This window comes from Ruditapes philippinarum, unplaced genomic scaffold (assembly GCF_026571515.1).
Source record: "Ruditapes philippinarum isolate M1 unplaced genomic scaffold, ASM2657151v2 ctg3612_1_1_1_1, whole genome shotgun sequence".
Classification (NCBI taxonomy): domain Eukaryota; kingdom Metazoa; phylum Mollusca; class Bivalvia; order Venerida; family Veneridae; genus Ruditapes; species Ruditapes philippinarum.
This window is the reverse complement of record NW_026852788.1, coordinates 52,137-77,872: the sequence shown is the minus strand read 5'-3', so window position 1 is coordinate 77,872 and position 25,736 is coordinate 52,137. Positions and strand designations below refer to the sequence as shown.

The window sequence follows — 25,736 nt, the reverse complement described above, 5'->3', positions numbered from 1 at the left end:
GCACTGTACATAGAACATGAGGTGAAATATATAAGGCATAATTGAAAATTAATCACATATTATTCTAAAGCTAAGGGTTTTAGCAATGTTCTTACATTATGTGTTTAAATTTGCAAATAATTTCATTTAGACATACAAAGTTAATTGATTATACATCATTATTTTAACTCAGTAGGGTTTAACTTCATCAAAATAGAGGACTTATCATTTAGCATGTTTTCTTTCCCTGCTAATTTTTTCAAAGATTTTTTCTGTACATTTAATTCGGAATACTTTTCCATTATTTTCATAAAATTTAAGTACACTTTTGCATTGCTAACGTATAGTGTATGTAAACTACACAAATGTGTATACTGGCAATGACTTTATACAAGTAATATAGGCCTTCCATTTTCTATAGCTTCACGTTACATTTACATAAACCAAACTATAACCTGAATCTGTTATTTTCATCTGTTTATCCTTCTTTGTGTTCTTCCTGAAAAGAATCCTTCACAGCAATCCCCATATAAATGCAGCTTGAAAAATTATTTTGACTACATTTAAACAAATATTTCACAGCCATCTCTTTATAAAAATCCTGTAACAGATACCTCACAATTCACTTAGTTAACTTTAATCTCTTCTATCAGCATAGTTACACGAAGACTAGTTGTTACATTTCACATTGAGCACCAGTTCCTAGATAACACATATATTACATGTAGTAGTGATCAAGTCAATCCAAAGTTGTAGGTAAATGCCAGTTCTAACAGGGACTGTGGTACACCATCTTCTAAACATACAAACATTTCATGACCATCAGGAAATCTCCGTCTGAAAGTTCAAGGTAATATGAAAATTAATTACTTATAAAACAATTAAAAAATTCAACTTTCATTTTGGAGGACTCTCATTTATGTAAACTAAGTAACTTTTAATTTTCCTGGTACACAGGAGAATTTCCTAGACCACTACATAATAATTGATTAATTTTCCACGTGTTCAAAATCTGAATGTTAAATCTATACATTTTCTGAGAAGAATATCTATCACTGACAGATAGAACTATTTCTATTTTTAATTTCTACTATACACAGAGTCTTCAAAAAATTCTATATATATGTATGTGAATTTTAGTTCAGTTGTTCAGTTATTATTATTTATTTTTTTTATATATATATATATTTTTTTATTTTTTTTTTGGGTGGGGGGGGGGGGGGGGTTTCGATGACTTTTCAGGAGAGAAATGTAATTCACAATCACACCAAGACATGTACCATACCTATCTAGATCACATAACATCTTAATTACTTATGGAAAGGTACAAGTTACACACACATATAATATATGCACCTTGTACCTTTCCATTTAAGAAAGATGGGGTTTTTTTATAGATAGTACAGAAAATAAATATTATTAATATATAAAAATTGATAGTAAAGTATATAACTTGAAAGCAAACAAAACGAAATGGCACACATCATTTACTCACCCTATGACCCAATACATTATCAATGGGGGTTGTTTCTTAGGATCTGGGGACGCAGGTAGCTGACAGGTAAACATTACACCTTCTTCTGAACTACACACTGGAAACATATTCTCTTCTGATACCTACATAGTCAACAAATAAATAAATGTTCAATAATGTATACAAACATGTAATACTATGTCATTTGTAGATCTGATAAGACAGAATTGAAAAACAAGAACTGTCGGAGGACAGTAACGCTCGACTATTTGAAAATTTGTCACAAAGGTGTTTCATTGAGTATAATAATGCTTACCTATATGAATACATAAAATTGTCCGGAAAAGTACAAACCCTTCAAGTTTCAATACATTCCCTTTAGTAGTTATGGAGATACAAGCTTACACACAAAAACTTAACCAAGAATTTATGAATCAAAAAAGGAGCATAATTATGCCAAAAAGTAAATCAGAGTTATGGGACTTGTGCCAATCATCTTAGATAATCACAGACAACAAGAGTGTGAAGTTTCAATCCATTCCCTTTAGTAGTTATTGAGATACCAGCTTACACGCAAAAACTTAACCAAAAATTTCTAAGTCGAAAAAGGGGCATAATTATGTATAAAAGCAAATCAGAGTTATGGGATTTGTGCCAATCATCTTAGATAATCACAGAGAACAAGTGTGTGAAGTTTCAATCCATTCCCTTCAGTAGTTATGGAGATACCAGCTTACACGCAAAAACTTAACCAAGAATTTCTAAGTCGAAAAAGGGGCATAATTATGTAAAAAAGCAAATCAGAGTTATGGGACTTGTGCCAATCATCTTAGATAATCACAAAGAACAAGTGTGTGAAGTTTCAATCCATTCCCTTCAGTAGTTATGGAGATACCAGCTTACATACAAAAACTTAACCAAGAATTTCTAAGTCGAAAAAGGGGCATAATTATGTAAAAAAGCAAATCAGAGTTATGGGACTTGTGCCAATCATCTTAGATAATCACAGAGAACGAGTGTGTGAAGTTTCAATCTATTCCCTTCAGTAGTTATGGAGATACCAGCTTACATACAAAAACTTAACCAAGAATTTCTAAGTCGAAAAAGGGGCATAATTATGTCAAAAAGCAAATCAGAGTTATGGGACTTGTGCCAATCATTTTAGATAATGACAAAGAACAAGTGTGTGAAGTTTCAATCCATTCCCTTCAGTAGTTATGGACATACCAGCTTACATACAAAAACTGAACGAAGAATTTCTAAGTCAAAAAAGGGGCATAATTATGTAAAAAAGCAAATCAGAGTTATGGGACTTGTGCTAATCATCTAAGATAATCACAGAGAACAAGTGTGTGAAGTTTCAATCCATTCCCTTCAGTAGTAATGGAGATACCAGCTTACATACAAAAACTTAACCAAGAATTTCTAAGTCGAAAAAGGGGCATAATTATGTAAAAAAGCAATTCAGAGTTATGGGACTTGTGCTAATCATCTTAGATAATCACAGAGAACAAGTGTGTGAAGTTTCAATCCATTCCCTTCAGTAGTTATTGAGATACCAGCTTACATACAAAAACTTAACCACAGGGACGCCGACGCCGACAAATGGGTGACTGCATTAGCTCGATTATTCTGCGAATAGTCGAGCTAACAATACTTTTACAATGGTAGAGTTAATTACTAATATCTGCTATCAACTTCTGATGTTTTCTTCTTTATCTTTATCTACATTTGCATTGTTGCTGTGTGGTCAGCAAATAAATAAAGGCTCATTAAGCGTTGAAATACCTTTATTTTTATTTCTCAAAAGCATTTTATTTTTAATGTCCTCTTATAGCAAACACATTTAACCATCTTTTACCCTGGTTGGGGTCATGATGGTAACAAATGTGCAAAGTTTCAAAGCCATATGTCAATGGACTTTGAAAATATTTGAGGTGTTACAAAACTTTAACAGAAGTGGTTACGCCGACACCAACACTCGGGTGACTAGTATCTTATCGAATAGTCGATCTAAAAACTACATACCTTTTTCTTAACAGTCTTTTCAAAAGATTCATGTATCCTCAAGCATCCACCATAGAAGTTAAACAATAAATGTTGATGTGTTGAACCTTGTGTGGAGGCGAGATCATATGGTGTTGGACTCATGTAAACACACTCAAACTGGTCAAAATTTACATAGTGAAACAGCTGATTACCTAATCCTCTAGTCCATCTAAAATAAGAATCATTTAAACATATATGATATGTTTATAGACTCAGTACACATATACATGTATATACAATGTGTTGACAAACAAAAATAATGCATTTAGAGACATGTATGATGTGTTCAAAGACATTATACAATGTGTTTTCAGACATATACAATGTGTAAAGAGACATGTATGATGTGTTTTCAGACATATACAACGTGTTTACAGGCATATACAATGTGTAAAGAGACATGTATGATGTGTTTTCAGACATATACAACGTGTTTACAGGCATATACAATGTGTAAAGAGACATGTATGATGTGTTTTGAGACATGTATGATGTCTTTAAAGATATATACAATTTGTAAAGAGACATAATATGATGTGTTTTGAGATATATACAGTGTTTGTTTGTTTTTGATTTTACGTCACATTGACACAGTATAGGTCATACTGCGACGTTCCAGCTTTACTGGTGGAGGAAGACCTCAGGTGCCCTTCCGTGCATTATTTCAGGCACGAACGGGTACCTGAGTAGAACCATATACAGTGTGTTTCCAGACATAAACAATGTGTGAAGGAACATATTGATGTGTTTTCAGACATGTATGATGTGTTAACAGACATATATGGTAAGTTTAGAGACATGTATTATGTGTTTATATGTTTAACATAATAAATTCACCCTGAAGGCTGAACTTAAAAATTTAAAAATCAACTAACTTGACCACTTTCAGAGTCTTGTTCAGATCAAATAACTATTTATATCATAATTCATAATTTCTTTGACAATGACATGGCCCAGTATAAATAGCTGAACGCTAATCAGAACCACTAGGCAAGGATTATGCATCAATCAAATGTAAAACTTTTTATAACTAATTCATAATACTGGACAATGTTTTCTTTGATGTATACGGAAATCAATTAACAATAATATGAAGCAGCCATGATGACTAAATAGTTCATACAAACATTTTGATTATTATCATCTGACATTTGACATCTGCATGTGACATTGCATGACCTTGTGTGACACTGTGCCTTACAGTGGTAACATTTGTGCCAAGCTATATCAAAATCCTTCCATGTGTGTAGAAGCATTTGCCCTAGATAGAGACTTGTTTTAAATGCGTGCGACACTATGTCTCGCGTAATACTGGAATGTCAATGGCAATCCCATCATATGACCCATTTTTTTTAAATGAGCGTATAAAAAAATTGCATTTTCTAAGACATTTCTCATTATAATATAATTATATATAAATAATAAAAAAGTAAAATAACTTGACCAGTAAAGATAAATCTCTATACATACTTGATGTCACATGATTTACCGGTGTCTCTATTAAAACTTCTATTCAATGTATCCACATCATACATAGATCCTTTTTTACTTCCTGACTTTATCTGTAACTATAGAGGCAAATAATCATGATACAATGAAATACATATAACATATGATAAAAAATAAAACAACAACAAAAACTTACACAAAAGTATAATTGTTCAAATTATCATTTGGAAAGATAACAATATTAAACAATTAAATAGCTCCTTAGCTACAAAATGGCCAATCATAATTAAATGTAAATGTTTGGATTTCAAATATTGTGGACAGTGTCAAGTCATACGGCAACTTTTCAGCTCTAATGCAAGAGGGAGTCACTCATATGCCTATCTGTGCATTATTCTATAGACAGACAGGAACCTGAGCAGAGCATATTTTAGACACAGAAAAGGAACCTCAGTACACCCTAATGTAAGAAAAGAAGAATACCTTGTTAATGCTAGTGCTGCTACCACTGGAATCATTAGATCCATATGAGAGTTTGCTCCCCTGTCTCTTTATAACACCAGGTCCATTAGGAGATTGATATGATAATCTGTCTACATCATCTGTATCTATATCATAATATAAAACCATTAGGAGATTGATATGATAATCTGTCTACATCATCTGTATCTATATCATAATATAAAACCATTAGGAGATTGATATGATAATCTGTCTACATCATCTGTATCTATATCATAATATAAAACTAACAGGTTATACTTTATATTCAATTGACATCATGTTGACAAGTGGCAAAATGATTATCTTTCATTACATGGACTATAGAGTCATATAAAACTTTCCACTCTATTTGTTCCATACTCAAATGTACAAGAAAACCCAAGTGTGGCCATTTTCTGGAGCAGTTCTCTAAAATGCAACATCATTATTATTTGTGGGGAACTAATTTTTGTGCCTTTCTTGGATAAGTCAATCAACAAATTTAAGATTCAGTGAAATTTAATTACTTACATTAAAATTTTTACCTTTTGGAAAAATAAACAGTCTGCACAAACAAGTTCTTTGTGACAAACCTCAACATTTCATGCTCATGAAATTAAGTGAATTTACAGTAACTGGTTTGTTTTCTTATATACAGGAGTATTGCAATAAGTTGTAACAAATAAACAGCATGTGTTTTACCATTGACAATACTGAAATGAATAAAAATTAAACAAAAAGTATTGTATGAAAATTATTAGTAAAAGTTCTTTAAGTATATGAAGAATATATCTTACTGTGTCTGGGTGAAGGTGTAGATTTAAGAGGTGATATTATATCGTTGTTGAAACCAGTTGGTTTTTCTGAGTCTATACATTTCAAGCTTGGACCAAACTGCTCAGAGAAAAGCCTGAAAAAAGATCAACAAATTTTCTTAATCTTTACAATAGAGAATATTATAAACTTTAATGTTCTGCACACAGAAAATCAAAATGAACAAATTATATTTTGTTTTTTAAGGGCTTGTGCATGGCTTATGCTTGATGAACAAATAATAATAAATAAAAATAATAACAATATGATATACACTAAATGCCTGTTTGATTAAGTGTCCACAAAAATACTATCAAAAGCATTTAAACTGTAAAGTATTTCTAAAGTACCTTAACCATGTTCTATCAAATAAGTGCTAAACAATGCATTAAACATAACTTTCCTTACAAAAAGGTTTTTAACTATTGGGCTATGTGACTAGTAACAACAAGAGGGCCATGATGGCCCTGAGGTCGCTCACCTGTATATAGCCCCCCCCCCCCCGGGCCAATTTTTACCCAAGGGCTTTTATTTGAACAGACTTGGTAGACACCCATAAGAAGATGTTTCATGCTAAACATCTAAGTTCTAGCTCATTGGGTTTTTTAAAAAGAAGATTTTTTTAAGTTTTTACTATACACATATAGTTAAAAACAATGACACCCTGGGGCAGGGCCAGTTTTGACCCCCGGGCTTTTATTTGAACAAACTTTGTAGATATTTACTTAAAAGATGTTTCATGTATAATATCTAAACTCAAGCTATTTGGGTTTTTTCAAAGAAGATTTTAAGTTTTTGCTATACACATATAAGGAAAATCAATGACCCCCGGGGCGGGGCCAGTTTTGACCCCAGGGCTTTTATTTGAACAAACTTGGTAGACACCCATTAGAACATGTTTCATGCTAAATATCTTAGCTCTAGCTCTTTGAGTTCTTTAAAAGAAGATTTTTTAAGTTTTTACTATATGCATATAGGGAAAATCAATGACCCCCTGGGGCGGGGCCAATTTTGATCCCAGGGCTTTTATTTGAACAAACTTGGTAGACACTCATTAGAAGATGTTTCATGCTAAATATCTTAGCTCTAGCTCTTTGGGTTCTTTAAAAGAAGATTTTTTAAGTTTTTACCTTATGCATATAGGGAAAATCTATGACCCCCTGGGACGGGGCCAATTTTGACCCCAGGGCTTTTATTTGAACAAACTTGGTAGACATTCACTAAAAAGATGTTTCATGCCAAATATCTAAGCTCTAGCTCTTATGGTTCTTTAAAAGAAGATTTTTTTAAGTTTTTACTATATGCATATAGGGAAAATCATAAGACCCCGGGGCGGGGCCAATTTTGACCCCCAGGGCTTTTATTTGAACAAACTTGGTAGACACTCACTAGAAGATATTTCATGTCAAATATCTTAGCTCTAGCTCTTTGGGTTCTTTAAAAGAAGATTTTTAAGTTTTTACTATATGCATATAGGGAAAATCAATGACCCCCTGGGGCGGGCCAATTTTGACCCAGGGCTTTTATTTGAACAAACTTGGTAGACACTCACTAGAAGATGTTTCTGCCAAATATCTTAGCTCTAGCTCTTTGGGTTCTTTTAAAGAAGATTTTTTAAAGTTTTACTATATGCATACAGGGAAAATCAATGACCCCCTGGGGCGGGGCCAATTTGACCCTAGGGCTTTTATTTGAACAAACTTGGTAGACACTCATTAGAAGATGTTTCATGCCAAATATCTTAAGCTCTAGCTCTTACGGTTCTTTAAAAGAAGATATTTTAAAGATTTTCTTTCGGTTGCCATGGCAACCAGAGTTTCTGCATGAAATGGAATCTTTGAACAATCTTGATAGAGCTTCATACAGAAGAGTATCCTGCAAGTTTCATTAACATTGGCCTTGTGGTATCATAGAAGATGTCCTTAGAATATTTAAAATGTGGACGGACGACAGACGACGGACGCCATTTGGTTGGCCATCCTAAAAGCTCACCTGCACTTTGTGCAAGGTGAGCTAAAAATGTAGCTAACAAAAATGTACCTTTCCTGATAATATTGATAATCCTTTAAATTAACAACATAGAATTTCAAATTCAAAGCATGAAAAGTGCATCATAGCACCAGTTGTCAATAGAACGTTAATGTGACATACCTTTCATTGCACTGTAATTCTATATCTGTATCATCAAGATCAAGCTGGGCTAATGTTGCCCGCGACTGATCCAATAGAAACTTGTCTATCAGCTGTCTACCTGACACAGATCTTGCATAACTGCCAGCTTCAAATAATGTACATAGGAGAAAATGCCTCTGTAAAGGGAAAACAAAGACATTAATTTTTACATCATTGATAACACATATACATGCTACTATCATGATATGTCAATGTACACACCGTCCAATATTTTATTATAGAAAATGTCAATATCAAAACATGTATATAGTGTGAACTCATTCACCAAAATCTGATTACTTGAAATAAATTGGAGTCTAAAGTGAAGAATACTTGTGGTCAAAGCCTTTTTCGTCACACAACTTAGTTTAAATTTGATAAAGTCACACAATTTTTGTTAAGAAGACTACATAGCTGGCATAAAAACTACATAACTGTAGTCTTTCACAAGCACCTACTTGTTCTACAGTTTCTTTCACTATCGATAAAACTGTGGACAGTCATCATATAACCTTTTTTTGTTTAACTGATTGTGTGTTGTATGTCTTAACTTAAGAAAAACATGAAGGAAACTAGATATGTGTTCATACAGCACAGATGCCCGACAAACCAGCCCGCAGCGCTCAATCGGTTATAGCGCGAGACTTGTGATCTCGACATTGTGGGTTCGATTCTTGGGCTGGCCAACTAAAACTACTAATCAGTCTTTCAGATGAGACTTTAGAGTGAGGTCCAGTGTATGGGTGCTTAAACACTTGGCACGGTAAAGAAACAGGAGAAGCTTCTGGAATTAGAGCATCTTTCTGTATCTGAAATTGCACTATCCTCCAAAATCTAAAATGACTAATACTCTTCTGGGGGACTCGCCCATTAAGCAACTGGAGGCGAGGATAAATAAACGCAAATACACACACAAAGATGCCCGACTGTTTTGTCCACAGATGGACAGCGTGACAGACAAGACAAGGGCAAATTTATATGCTCCCCACCGCCCTCCCTCAAGTTAGAGCATAAAGAATTGAGGAAAAAATGTGTAATAAGTATAACATACCATGCTAACAACGAGTAAGAACCATCTCCCCTGTGGCTCTCTGTAACCAGGATTATCTTTCTTTGTAGATTGACAGAATCGTGTAGGATAAACCTCCCTCCAGATGACAAGGTTGTCTACAGATTGTTTACTGACTAGATGTAGGATACAGTGATACTTGAGAAATAAATTAACATCTTGTAAATCTTCTCTACACAGGTGTGAACATAATAAATAATCCTGAAATTAAAACAATAATTTGATTAAATGAAAATACAAATCTAACAGACAAAGCTGTAACTTTTCTTACATTTAAGTGAAACCATTTAAACTGACTCAGATTTACTAATTTCCTTTCCATTTAATAACAAATACATTGCAAAGACTAGTTCATCCTTTTGTTTCCTTTTTCAAACTCAGCAAGTTAGTAAGTGCTGCATGTAAAAAAAAAATCCACACTTATCTCTTCAGTCAAATCATAAGGAATTCAATAAGAGCACTGCATGGCATGTTTGTGCTCATCTGTTAAAAGTTCTACATTAAAAAGGGTATAATTCCTAAAATATTGCTTCCAGAATGATTCCCCTTGTCTAACAATTGCACCTTGTTATAATAAGCAAATATTCCTCTTAAAAACTGTTTAAAATGTTTGAATAATGGGCTACATCAAAGTTTTTGCATGACGCTGCTGCAGTGATCATAATAACTCGTCTTTTTCTTCAAAGTAGACAAGATAACAATGAAATACCCATCCATTTATTTTATAAACCATATAAAAGAAACATTTACCCTATAAAACATACAGGACCCGAGAATGCCACATTTTCTCCTTTCATCAGGGTCAACCTCTTCCTACAAACACATAAATATAACATCATGAACATGTACAAATGTATTGCTTCAAGTTGACAAATATTGAAATATTGTCATAAATTATTCTTTTGCAAACATTCAAATCCTGTCACATTGACTGTTAACTTGTATACAAAGATTGAAAATCTAAGCATATATATATATCTGTGCTCCTAAAATAGAGAGACAACTCTTGCTGATCAATGTCATAGCAGTGCTTGAATCAGAATTTTTAACTATTCTCTATGCCAGTATAATATGTAAGAAGTTGAAAACAATTCAGAGAACCAATCTAAACAGGCAATTATCATAGTATTGCAAGCAATCCATAAGTCCCCTACCGGTTAGAGCCCCATCAACATTCTGAAGGGCCATTGGCCATTCACTAATGTTTCAATTTTTCTCTATTTTAAGTAAATTTGTTGGAAAAGTTCTTTAAAAGTGATCACAGGAAACAGTTTTTATGAACAGACAGACAGACAGATGGACTGAGGACACTCTAAAGTTAATATTTGAAACATCCCAGTTACCAAAATATAACATTTTAAAAGCAAAATTCTTAAAGAGGAGATAACTCTTGAATTAAAGATGCACTTTCATAAAAATTTTCAGCTCTTTTTGACTAATCACAAATATTGTTATATTTGCCATGTTTTAAGCCTATTTGTTGCCAAGGCAACTGATATTTTATCGAAATAGGAAGAACAGATAAGACATGCATAATCTCAAGACTGCTATCTACCCATATGTCAAGTTTCATAAAAATATTTCCAGTACTTTTTGAGTTATCACTGGATTCAGTTTATGTGTAAAATTTGCCAAATTTTCAGTGTATGTGTTGCCATAGCAACCAGAATTTTCAACATAGGAAGAAAAGAAAAAGACGTGCATAATCTCAAGACTGCCATCTACCCATATGTCAAGTTTCATAAAAATATTTCCAGTACTTTTTGCATTATCACTGGATCCAGTTTATGTATAAAATTTGCCATATTTTCAGCATATTTGTTGCCATAGCAACCAGAATATTCAACATAGGAAGAAAAGAAAAAGACGTACATAATCTCAAGACTGCCATCTACCCATATGTCAAGTTTCATAAAAATATTTCTAGTACTTTTTGCATTATCACTGGATCCAGTTTATGTATAAAATTTGCCATATTTTCAGCATATTTGTTGCCATAGCAACCAGAATATTCAACATAGGAAGAAAAGAAAAAGACGTGCATTATCTCAAGACTGCCATCTACCCATATGTCAAGTTTCATAAAAATATTTCCAGTACTTTTTACGTTATCACTGGATCCAGTTTATGTGTAAAATTTGCCATATTTTCAGCCTATTTGTTGCCATAGCAACCAGAATATTCAACATAGGAAGAAAAGAAAAAGACGTGCATTATCTCAAGACTGCCATCTACCCATATGTCAAGTTTCATAAAAATATTTCCAGTACTTTTTGCGTTATCACTGGATCCAGTTTATGTGTAAAATTTGCCATATTTTCAGCCTATTTGTTGCCATAGCAACCAGAATTTTCAACATAGGAAGAAAAGAAAAAGATGTGCATAATCTCCATACTGCCATCTATCCATATACCAAGTTTCATAAACATATTTTCAGTACTTTTCAAGTTATCGCGGGATCCAGTTTTGTGGACGGACGGACAGAAGGACGGGAGGGTAAACCTAAAGTCCCCTCCGGTAAATTGGTAGGGGACTAATAACAGTTTATAAAAACAATCAGATTTTTATTTCATATTAGTTCAATGATATTTCAAACTCTGTACAAGAAAATCTCTCTTAATTTGAAAAGTTGTACAATAAACAAGGCAATCAGGCTTAATTCTTTTCTATTATCTGATAATGGAGCTCAGATAAAAAAAAATAAAAACGTTCAATAACTTGAAAAAGAACTTACAAATTCAGAGAAGTCTTGAGCTTCATATTCATTTAAAATCTCATCACAGGACATCTGAAAACAAATTATTAGGCTGCTTAGAGAACTGGTGATATAAAGTTGACTGACAAGTATTGCAGTAGAATATGTTAAGATTCTTACAGCCTATTGTCATCAGTAACTGTTTCTTGTACAGTCATTTGACTGAAGGTTGCTGTTTTTTCCATAGCTACAGATACTGTTTAAATCATGATTGACTACAATCATAAGTTTTAAACGGCCAAAAAAGAAAAATTAAGTGATTTTTTCCAGCATTGCAGGAAAGATGGCTGGTCTTACCCCTTTTGGAAAAGAAACTTGTGTCATTACATTGTTAAAGGGAACTAATACAAAGCAATATTCTTGACGATAACTTTGTTTCAGATGAAAATAAGTGAACTTAATTTTGTTCTTTAAACATGTATATCAGGAATTACAGACAGTAATTTAAAGGGGTTAAAACTTTATTTTTAAAAGAGCATGCTGTTTATTGTTTACAATTACATATTTAATGCTTACTTGCCATAGCTCTGAGTCAATCAAATTTTAATTTAATAGTCATTTAATAACATAAAAGCACAAACCCTATTTTAATATTTATATTTCATATGTTAAGAGGTTTAAAGGCACTCACCTTATCATCTGAAGAGAGTCGTAACCACCTGACACCAGTTAGTGTATCTAGCAGTACCGGCTCTAGTGGGTTACAGTAAGGTATTGCCTGAGTTTGAACCCCTGTATGTAACACTCTATACATTGTTAAACTGACCAGCTCATCTAAATGACAGTGTAATTCTCTGTCTCTAAATACCCTGAAAAATAATGTAAACTTTGTCTTTAAAATATAATTTATAATACTGCACTTCTGTAACATTGATTTTCATTGGATAATCGTGACATTTCTGTAATCTATAGTCACAGCTGCAGTAGATTTATGATGTTATTTCCCTTTTCTCTATAAAGGATTTTAATTTGCAGAATTGTCAATCCATTATAAAGTTCCTTAACAAGTTATTTGCAGTATAACCCTTTCCTTACAGCTCAGGTTAAAAAATACAAACAAAAGTTTATATAGGGCCATATACCCTTTCAAAAATCCTTGTGAAAGTAGGCCTGATTACTATAACCACTAGTTGTTTAAAGGACAGCATGTTCAACTGTCTCAGTATAAGATACAGGAATATAAAATAAATGCTCAAAAGATAACAATCATTATGGATAGCAAGACAGTAAGAAACTAAGCTGTCTTGATATGTATAGTTCTCCATTTCTAAGCAACACTTTCTGTCAATAAACATCTCACAAATATAAAGACAAAGGTAAAACTGCTCCTTACAGAAGAAAGAAGAACAGTCCATCAAAATGTTGGTTCAGAAAAAAACATTGATAGGTTTAAGGATAATCAAACAATGCATCATTTCAATTTTTACTTTTTGTATTGTAGATATACATACCTGGTTATAGAGCCATGTAACACCTGTATAAGGTGTAACAGGTCTGAGAATATATGTAGAAGGTAGAAAGATGGCACTTTGTCTTCTGGCAAGCAAAGCAACAACACATCCCGATCTGTCTTCCAGTACGCAATATTTATATTGTTTTTACGATAATTTATACATGTCCTAAAACACAAAAATAACATTTACCGTGTTAATATAGTTATACAGAATACAAAAGAAATACTGAGACTGAAGCTAACTGTTATCATAGTTATGCTTAAACATACAAAGTAATTTTCTATGAAGTAACTAGTAATTTGTAAATGATTTTTCAAAAATGAAGTATGAAATTTAGGAATAGAAAAAATAAGTCATAAATAGGTCATACTTCAAATAATGCTTTATATGTATATATTTTAGTCCTTTTATAGTAAAAATAAAAATTCTTATATTTTCGTCAAAAGCAAGTTTGTGATAATATTACATCATATATAGCAATGATTGCATCATTTTATCAAACATGCACATAAACTCATAAATATTTGATTTGTCTGCTTCAGATCAAAAATCTAAAGAGGCATGATAGGTGCCTTGAATTTTAAAGTGAAAGTAATCACAATCTTAATACATGTAGCACCATTTCTGTTGAGTACATACAATTAAGAGCACAAACTAAGAATGAGTTAGATAAAACAAAAATCTTACATTTTTGGATAATTACTAGTAACATCTGGTAATAGACCATTGAGTGTGAGAAACAATCCACGTACATCAAATATTTTATTATCATCACTGGGATACTGGTATACAACATCATCCTGAAATAAATCATACATAATATAAACCTAGTCTAGTGGTTATTGTTCCTTGTCAAGCTAGAAAGCTGTAGCAAATGAAAACACAAAACATAGTCATTTGTTGTATTTATATAAATTTGCATTATAATAGGAAATGCATTAAAGTGTATTCTATCTATCACTTTGCTACAATAGGAGTAGTAGTGTTACAACAATAAAGGGTTGACTAAATAGGCCAGGATCATTATAAGTGGGTCTTTTCCACCATTTCTTGCATAAAAATCACTAAATTCACATTGATTTTTTTTTTAAATCATTTTGTAATTGTGTCCTGAAAGAACACAAAATCACCTGCAAGTGTGTTAATTGTATTTTGATACTTCAGACTGTGCTTCTAATGTAGATCAGCTTGAATCCTAACCATAAACAATAGGAAAAAGTAAAAATTAGAGAAATGTGATATAAAAGGAACTCCACTGAACACTAACTCCACAAAATTTGACATTCTTACAGAGATCAGCTGGGGAACTAAAAACAAAAAGTTATGCAAAAGATAAATTAATGTAGAAATATCCTCAGAAATAAACTGAAAAATGTACTTTTGTGTTATTCTTAGCTTGATTTGAGTGAAAAGTATTGCAAAGCTTGTGTGCAAACGGAGTGAGCAAACTATCTGAAATTTTGACCACAAGTTATTGGTCTAGACCTACATCAAATGGATCTTAAAACAATTATTTTCAGTCCCATCATGTCAAAAAAGTCAGTGGAGTCATTTTAATGCATAAAAGCAATACAGTGAAAGTCTATAAATGCAATTAACTCTTACAAATGAAACACACACTATTAGTTACAGAAGAATCAAAGAAAACAGTAATACATACCCTTGAGTTCTCAGACTGGCCTGCAAACGTTAAATACATAACAGAAAACAAAAAACGGCTTAAAGCAGCAGCTAAACTTGATCGTGTTTCACTAGTTGTCATGGAGACCAAATCCTGACGCTGTTCCGTATGTTGTGGTGCAGGTGGTCTGGGAGGAGGAGTCAATGGTATGCGTAGAGGTATATGGGGTGGTACAGGAGGTGGGTTTTGTCTTGGTGGAGGCGGAGTATGTCTTGTAGGTGTTACAGGTGGTGTTGCTTGTTTTGGTCCAACTACAACTGGCACCTGGAATGTTAGTTTTACCTGCAATATAAATAAAAGCAAATTAATGACAACTTGTTCTACTGTGTTTCTATACACTCCAAAAATCAAATGTTTGTTTTAACATCAAATTCAGTGTTTCTTTTACGTCAATGTTAAACATTAAAAGTCATTTATCATGGCACACAAGTTTGGCAGTACCGATGATGAACCTATAACCAATAAGCTATTTTATCCATTAAGGAATAGAAAACCAGATAACAATACGTTAACTTTTCAGCAATTTTGAAATCTTTAGCTTTATGCATATCACCATCCAATTCACTTAATCAGTTCCCAAATACAAGATATTGCCAATTCTTTTTTTGCATTATATATCATTATGCTCTGTCTGGCCTTGAAATTTCACTTGTAATATTTCAAACTTACTAATTTCAGTGGCATAAGTGTACACATTAAGATGCAGTCTTCACGAAAAACTTTAAAAAGCACAGGACATTCGGGCCAGTAAAATTTCAAATCTTACTGGACCTGATGATTTTTAGCCGGACCAAATACATTTATAGTTAATAATTTGATGGGTAAAGGAAAACACTTTATCATGTTTCCCTTGATAATTTTGAAAGAAGCATAAATAAATACTTCTTGTATTCTGAGCCATACATGACATTGTATGTTGACAGCTTTGAAAAATCTGAAAAATGTTTAGGCTAAATTAACTAGAACTGAAGATGAACAATGCAATTTGCTTCAAACGAATCACTTTCACACAAAATATTTACTTAACTCAATAATCACAAAATCATAGGTAAATAAAGACCATAATAAACAATGATTTAATTTCCGTAACTGTACGGTGCGATACGGAAAATATCCAAGAAAAAAATGGCGGCCTCCATTACTCGATACAATTTAGACATCTCTCGCTGTGTTTTGAACATTTAGGACAGAATTGATGGGTTTCATTTGCAAAAAAGGCAAATCTTTTAGAGAGCCCTGCTTCATTATTTCGATGAATTTTTCTTATAATATTTTTGCATTGCCAAAAATCTACTGGCCTGTCGGACCACCAACCTTGCAATAATCACCGGACCGATGCTAAATTTAGTGGCCTCGGGCCGCGGACTGGCGTTAATTTCGAAGACTGAAGATGAATGTCTCTTACCTTTTGTTGGGGCACAGCTTGTCTGAGTAGGTCATCAATATTAATCCATGTCAAATCTAAATCATTCAAGCCAACCAACATATCTCCTGAAATGATAGGTAAAAATCAACACAAGGTATCAGTAACAATTACATGTAGTATTAATACACCACCTTATTATATTTGTTTACGCTTTTAGACTTTTACAAACCACATTTGCCTCAGGTTTTAAACAAGTCCCATAAACTAAAGACATCTTAATTAAATTTTATCTACATACATGTAAAATGCTAAAGACTGAAATTTTATACATAAGACATTTATAATTCATAATCAAAATGTTTAACTTTACAACATCAAGATCTTCACTATAAGTTTAGATATATCACAAGTTTCATACCTCTATTTATTTGACCACATATATCTGCCTGACTATCTGTAATAACAGCCTGAACAATAACTTTACGATCTCTTAACACATGGTCAACACTAGCACCATTTGGGCGTGGAGGTCTTTGTTTGTAGTGACAAAGTTTTATGCCAAACAATTTTTCACATAGTTCTAAACCAGACAAGTTATCAACATCTTCAATATTTCTAACATTTGGCACCATTAAAACTGACTTTCTCTTTCCAGACTGACTCACAGTTATATTCACCGAACTACTGTTACTTTCAGTTAATGGAATTTTAAGACGAGATCTCTGGCTTGTTTCTGGATGCCCATTTTCTGTGTTAAGATTTTCACTAAATGCTGCATAACTAGGGTCAGACAGTCTTAACGCGTTATCTCTTTGAAAATGCTCATACTGTTGTCTATGATTATCTACATGGGGTCTGTCTCTATTTAAATACTGCCTGTTTAATCCAGATTTTGAGCTACTGCTACGTTCAGATCCCAATGAACTTTGTCTACTGAATGGTTGTCTTGGTGATTCACTGCTGCCAGACTGGTAGCTTCCAGCACTTCCAACTGACTGTAAACTTTCCTGCCTTCTATGGTTCATACCAACTGAAGAGTTTCTACATGATTCTCTGTTCTCTGCTGGATCCATGTAGAACAGATTCTCATGGTCCTGTACAACATGGTTCCAACTTTGATCACTGAAAAATTATTATATCAATAAGCCATTAAAAATATATACATCCTGAGAGGAAAATATTAACTAATGATCTAAGAGCAAAAACCTGAAAAAACTTTTGACTGACATTATTGTCATGATTATTTACTAAGAGTCAAAGACCCAAGAGAACTTTGACCATTAACAATAGTCATCTTTTTAAAATGTTGTAGCCCTTCTGGCTAGCCTAGATAATTTATGTGAGCTTGCAATACTTGGCTCACATCATATAAACAGACCTTTTGATTAGCAGCATGTGATTGTATATGTATGGCCAACCTTGCAAATTGCAAAAACTCATGGGTATCAGGGTTATGACTCGTGAAAATCAGGATGCACACATTAGACAGACTTGTGACAAAATCTGCACAAGAGCCAATTTGCCAAATGGGAATTTTTAGCTGAGACTATACCAGAACTTTATCCAATTAAATGCGTAAATAAACAGGTGTAAACCTGCTTATCCTACAAACAATTTGATAATCTAATTACTTTATTATGCTAAATGTAATAAATTTAGCAAATACACAAGTTTACATTTAGCAAAAAAATGTTCTTATAATTATGTAAAAAATTACTCAATACTTCAAAGAACAATTAGATCGCATCGGATGGATTATAACTAAACTAACATACAGTAGTGTAAGCCCCTACTAACCATAAAAACGTCACAGGATGAACACAAGTTTACATTACAATACATGATTACAATCTAGCAAACAAACATGTTCTATTATGATGTAAAATTTTACACAAGATAAGATTTCCAACGATCAATCTGATTGGACGGATTATTACCAAACTAACATACAGTGGTGTAAACCCCTACAGGGATCGAAAATTCCACTTGTCCATGAGTAGACATTGATGCAGGACAAAATTGTTGTATGCTCGTCCAGCTGGAAGAGCAATAATTTGCAGATGTAAAACAGTAAAAGAAAGCTTGTATTCTCAAAATCAGTTTGTTTACATTTCACGATGGACAACCGGAAACAAAGCTTGTGTTTTAGGTTATTTATAAGTTGCACTTTTTATAAAGCTCTAAAAGCATTGTTAATTGGATAAGGATGTATCTGGAATGTGCCTGTCAATGCTCTATAAAGTGTGCAATTTATACATAACCAAAAACACAAGCTTTGTTTCCAGTTTTGGTTTGTTAAAGTTATGTAAACAAATTGATTATCAATGATTTTTTCCCCTGTATTTGACAGCCGAATAAAGGCTGTTTCCCCTAGCTCAAATAGGTATATTTTCCCCTAAAAATGCTTATATTTTCCCCTAAAATGCCCTGTGCATATTCTCTACCAGAACCATGACTCAACAGCAGCTGACATATCAGATAGGAGACAGAAAGCTGTCTCGATAGATAGCCCCAGTCATGTACCATGCATGTCAAATTGAATTGAAATTGAAAATTTTATAAAAGTGTTCCCAGTTGTAGGAATTCGATTTTCCCCACGCTATATTTTCCCCTTCAGAAAGCCACAGGTTGTTTTGAAAATTGGAGAAAAAAAATCACTGACTATGAGAAGTTTTAGTGGTCTCTTGCATCTGCAGTTTCTATTGCATCGGCAAAGTTTATCTTTAAATAAAATCAAATCAAAAATGCCCGACGAGTAGCAAAGAATGCCGGACGAGTGGCTCAGAAAAGAATTTTCAATCCCTGTCCATAATCATGAAACCATCACAGGCTGAAGTGGATTAAATAAATCGATGATTAAGCATGTTGAGACTTCTATGAATGTTTGTTTTCAAGATGTCATTAAAAGTTTAATGTTTAAAATCATTTAGATATAGCACCTAAATAACAAATGCACAAACTATATTGTATTTAGGTTATGTAGATATTTCTTGGCACATGTGAGATATTTCAAAATATTAGCGAGCTAGAAGAGCTGGCCAAAAGAGCCTGCTCGCAAAGCAAGCTTTACGATAGCACGAGTACCTGCTAGATAGTGATGGCTTTGAAAACTTCCGTCGGAAGTACTGAATTGACACATCTCAACTTTTCAAAATTACATGATAACAATTAAAGCGGAGGAATTCTGATTGAAAACAGATGCATAGACTGGTGTCCTGCGCACTTTAATTCACGAATTCGAAAACCTAGCTAAACGCCGTTTTCCGGTACTTTCTGTACATAGCTCTGGGGAATTCACCTAATGGAGTGTAATAGCTAACTCGATGTTTTCGGCCTTTTTTAAAATTAAATTGAAATAAAACAGTTATTTCTTTATAAGAAAATAATTAAATATCATTGTATAAATAATTCCATACAAAAAATAAAGTAAATACACAAGTTTACGCCGAAAATAACCTTATTTATTATGGAAGATTCCACTATGTCGGTTTAAATTTTATTGAATTTCATTTTAAACAACTTATTTTTTTGAAAAATTTGCAATAGATATTAAAGGAATATTGATAATTTTCAATAACATAAATTCTTTTCACCTTAAACGGTAAAATAATGAAAGAAAAATAGAAATATCATGTAACCGTGTTATGTTCTTCATTTGGTGTAATTCCCCAGAGCTAAATCGGTAACGTACCGGAAAACGGTGTTTAGCTAGGTTTTCGAAAAGGTCAATAGGAACCATAATAGGACAGGGAACCAGAATAAACGGAAGCAGTGCATACAATACCGAATGGCACTTTTAAAAACAGAAAATGTTAAATAGAAATAAACGATTATGTATATTATATACTATTTGATGTACAGTACTGGACACGCGAAACCCGCACAATTCGCGTATTCGCGGCGAACTCTCATGCTTTATAACGCGAGCGAATTCGCGGCAACTTGAGACAATCGCCGCGAATTCAACTCGCGGCGATTTTGCCGTGAACATTTGCCGCGATTCGCGATTCGCGGGGAATAATACATGTTCATTTGTATAATAAATGTAGATCTATTTATAAGTGTTGTCTGTGAACTTGAAACCAGATATACATGTACAAGTACGAAAATTAATTAGTAGAACTACATGAAGTTGTATCAAGAAAATCTTGTAATTTGCTAAAATGCCCTTTCTCTATTTATCTTTGATGCCAACAGCAAATATAAATAACCACGGCGAAAATCAAATAACACCGTTAAAAACTTTCCGTGAATGGCGGAATCATGACCTCAATGTTAAATGCGACGCAGTACAAGTATGCGGCTCCATCTGCAGGTAAATAGTGTGCATGTACACGTGTAAAACTATTTTTAGGGGGGGGGTACATATTGAGTTTAAAGTAAGAGATATAAATATAATATATGTGTAAAAAGATATTTAGTTACATAAAAAGATACATAATTGATAAGACATTAACTTGTTCATTTCTAAATGTAGTGGATCACCGGGACATTTCGTTCTCTCGGGTGATCATTACTCAATTTATTACACGTTTGTAAAAAAATACACACGCAAGATTTGTCTGCTATAATTTCTGAATGGCGGATATTTGCACCCCTGTTTTAAAAATGTTAAAATATTTAATTGTTACTTACCGAAAATTATCGCCGATTGTTGAAATTCCATAGCGCTAAAAGACACAAAAAACACTCGCGCAAAAAGAAGCATCCATAAATAAAAGGAATATAATGTTTCCATTGTTAAATAATAAATACAAAATTTACACACGAAATGACCTCTGACAAATGACTGGTCGGCTCTTCTGAAGAATCTGTGAATCTTTGATGTTTACACACCTGTAGTTGTTGCCGAATCATCAAAGAAATGCCGACACTCGATTGACTTTCACCTCTTTTTTATATATCAGAAAAAAACTGTCATTTCTTTTTGTCAAGGAATGATTACACATGTTTAATTATTGCTCAAGTAAAAAAAATGTTGGATATTGATTGTGTCAATTATTGACATATTATTAATCGTAAGTGCATTTTGATTGTGATATTTTATTTACATTTCTCATCACCTACTCCTGCACCTGGCATTTTTTACTCGTGAAATTGAAGGTAAAGAATGTCAATTTAAGTGATAAAACCTTTACAATTTTCAACAATCATAATTAGCGTATTAGACGTAATAATTAGTTACACCCGTGAATCGGTGCTAAATGTCGCTTTGCATTGTTCTAAAAATAGAAAATGTGCGAAAGTAAACAATGGATTTTAATTACATTTGTATTATTATCAAAATAACAATTGGACAATTTGTTATCGTGCGTTCTTTGATGTAGTACCAATTACCTTTTGTAATTTCAATCTCGTTTTATTGTTAACTAATTTTCACCAGCACCTGATTGCTTTGTTTTAATATACAAAATGTATACGCTGTACATGTTCAAATGCTAAATATTTATAAATATACAAGACGTTTACAAGATTTTTTTTAAAGTTTTCAAAATTAAAGATCACGGGAATTAAGGACCAAGTAGTACTTTCTAATACAATTATTGCTGAAGATTCGCCGTAAATTACGGCGATACATCGCGGCGATTTTTCGTGACCCGCCACGAAATTCGGCGAACTTGCACGCGGCGATGTTTTACCGCGAAGTGTCCCGTCGCGACATAAACTACACTCGCGGCATAACGCGACTTTTGCGGGTTTCGCGTGTCCAGTACTGTATAAGTAAATCGAGCTCGCCTTAAGGCTTTGCCTTTTTCAGATTAATTATTAGCGAGCTCGACGAGCTGGCCCGAAGGGCCTGCTCGCAAAGCGAGCTTTACGGTAACGCGAGTACCTGCTAAGTGATGGTTTTGAAAACTTTCGTCCGAAGTACCGAATTGGACACATCGCAACCTTTGGAATTTAAAGATAACGATAAAAACTGAGGAATTCTGACTGAAAACGGATGTGTAGACTGGTCACCCGCGCATGTCAATGGGAACCATAATTGGACATGGAACCAGAATAACGGAAGCTGTGTATAAAATTGTAAATTGAAGGCGCCATTTTGTTTGAAAAATCTGATAAAAAATGAACAATTTTTTGTCGAATTTTGTTGTGAAAACTATCTAGAATGAAAGAAAATGGTCTAACTAAGAAAATGAATCCGAACACCAATATCTTTTATTCAGTCGTTAACGCTGTACAGACGTTTAAAGTATTGTTTACGTGACGTCACAATGTAGCGCCAAACAGCATGTGCAAAACAAACAAATCAATTACGCTATTTTAATGTCGCAACTGTTTTAAGTTTTACATTTATTTCACTTAAAATAATCTTTATTTCGCTTGAAAAATTATAGAGTGAAATAAAATAAACAAAGTTTTATCAACGTTTTCAAAACTCGTTATTCATTATTCATTTCACGACAGTTTAACACAGTACGTGTGACGTCACACGCACTTGTCACTGCATTTGAGATTATTTCATACTATTTTACTAATCTGGTTCCCAGCGTACTCTGCACAATGTGCTCTCCGATAATGAAATGGTAAAGGCAGGTAACCCAGGCTAACTATTTCACGTAAAAAGTACATCGAGCTCGCTTTGAGGCTTTGCCTTTTTCATACGGGGAAGTCAAAGTCCGGGCCCGCGAAGCGGGCCCGGGCTTTGGCTTGCCCGGCTATAGACTACACGTGTATATTTAAAAGAAAATTCAAATAAAAAACAATTAAAAAATATATAGAGTTCTATACCTATCAATGAAATTTTCAGTGTCAGTTCTAGATAGGCGCCGCCATTTACAATGTAACTCAATGATAAAAGGCGGTGTATTCCGATAACGTAACATATCTCAACTTTTCGGATTAATAATAATCGTCGAGTGTTCCGAGTGAAAACGGAAGTGGGTACATATAATACCGAATGACACCTTTAAAACGGAAAAATGAAAGGATTTTTACCGACTTCCCCGTTCATAGGCTTTGCCTAATTTCATATTATTATTATTAATGCAAGTCACAAATCGACAGGAAAAAACTACACTACAACACTGACAAATTGTTTTCTTCATTGTTTAACAGATCTATGGCTAATTTGGAAAATACACAAACAAGCACTTATTTTGTATAACAATACATATATGATAAGTAACTATGCTGATTTGTAAAAAAAAATACTAACTTCGACGCCAACCTTTGCTCTTCGTGGTAATGTTCACCTGATTTCCTCAACCGAAGACGTCCATCAGATTCTCCATAAAATTGATGTTCGTGATTGGGATCATAAAAAGGACCAATTTTTGGGAAATATGCCATTATAAATGAAATAAACAATCTTTCTCCATCATGAACTTCAGTACACAATATCCGGGCATTCCGAAATAACCTATCATGTCTCCATAATTAAAGAGTATCCACTTCAATTTAACTCAAGTACAGTTAACAAGAGAAAAGGTAAATACTAGAGAGAGATGTGAAAACGAAAATTCTTTTTTAATATTTAAATAAAAAAAATGACGTGTGAAAATTGCCATTTTCATATTTTTATATGGTAATCATGCTGAATATACTTTTTACCAGTTACACCCTTTAAGGTAATTTCAGCCGTGATGCAACTGAGATTTTTTTTGTTTTGCAAAACGGTGACAACAATGGGGACTCACAGCCAGGCTGAAAAAAAGAAGAAATTTTATAGCTTTGTAAAACATAACAAAACTGGTCTTGAAACTCTTAAATCCAGAAGGCTTAAACACAAATTAATAATGTACTACAAAATGACAAACTTCCTGGTACCATCATATTAAATTTATCTTCTCTAGTCGGTGGGGGGAAAATCCCGGGATCGCCGATAGAAAAGCCGGGACCCGGGATTAAACATATAATAATCCCGGGAATTGACCACCTACTCTCGGTGTATTATTATTATTATTATTGTTATCATCATCATTTGAATGTTTTGTAGAGATTTCTGAATAAGTTTGATTTGTACTGTAGTAATTATAAAAATCTTTAAAAATAATGTATTTTTTTCACGATTTTCGGGATCGTATTAAAAAGTATAGGGATCCCGGAAATTCAGATAAGCCGGGATCTTATTAAAACATATAGGGATCCCGGGAATTTACCAGTTCAAGAATATAGTTTTCAGAAAAGCCGGGATCGTATTAAAACATATACGATCCCGGGATTTGACAAATTCAAGAATATAGTCTTTAATTTTTCCAATGAATTAGGTATATAATTATAAGTATTGTGATTTCCGCATTTTAAGTTTGTTAATAAATCGCTCTAAATATATTGATATCCTAGATAAATTAATTTAACGTTCATTACATACAATAAAAAAATAAAAACTTAACGTTTAATCGCCTTTCATTACGACAATAATCAACACAAACATAGTTTATTAGTTTTCCCTCTATATCTAATACGATCCCGGATCCTGTGCGTCCCGGATCCCGGGATTCCCCCCCCCCCTCTCTAGTCCCAGAATCTGTTCATCTGTCAATCCTTATAATTTTAGAAATGGTCATAATACCAGAAACATACATTGTAATACTCAATTCTTCTCTAAATCTTTCCTCATTCTACAATCAGTGATTTGAACCAACTACCTGTGGAAGTCGCAGAAATTCAGAAAGCATCGGCATATTTAAAAGAAGAAACTAAATTCTACACTTTAAAAAGTACCTATATACTATTACCACGGTTATAACAAAACGATGAAAAATGGATTGTTTGCTGTTATGTTATTGGGTTTTATTTGCAGTCTGCGATAAACAATTTAATTTTGATAAAGCAACAAATACTTGATTACAGTACCATTGTCTTTTAAAAATACAAATATATTTTTAGCTTGACTATACAAAGTATATGGAGAGCTGTCCTACTCCCCCCGGCGTCCGCGTCCAGATTTCAGATTAAAGTTTTGGTGCAGTAAAATATTTTTCACTATAACTTTGTCATTTCTTAAGGCATCAACTTTAAACTTAAAATATATGTTCCTTATCAT

General features: G+C 33.2%; 1 protein-coding gene across 1 annotated transcript; it reads right to left on the bottom strand.

Annotated features, from left to right (window-relative positions):
- Positions 1-75: 75 nt before the first annotated feature.
- LOC132724287 (protein inturned-like) lies at positions 76-24,176 on the bottom strand (the record flags this gene model as incomplete). Its single annotated transcript, XM_060709126.1, is given in 17 exon segments — positions 76-816; positions 1,475-1,596; positions 3,482-3,671; positions 4,973-5,070; positions 5,435-5,559; positions 6,232-6,344; positions 8,399-8,556; positions 9,471-9,689; positions 10,239-10,301; positions 12,223-12,276; positions 12,875-13,052; positions 13,695-13,862; positions 14,385-14,497; positions 15,358-15,660; positions 16,784-16,869; positions 17,163-17,866; positions 23,907-24,176. Coding segments are annotated over 17 exon segments (2,931 nt in total). The 5' UTR covers positions 24,041-24,176.
- Between the last annotated feature and the right edge of the window lie 1,560 nt (positions 24,177-25,736).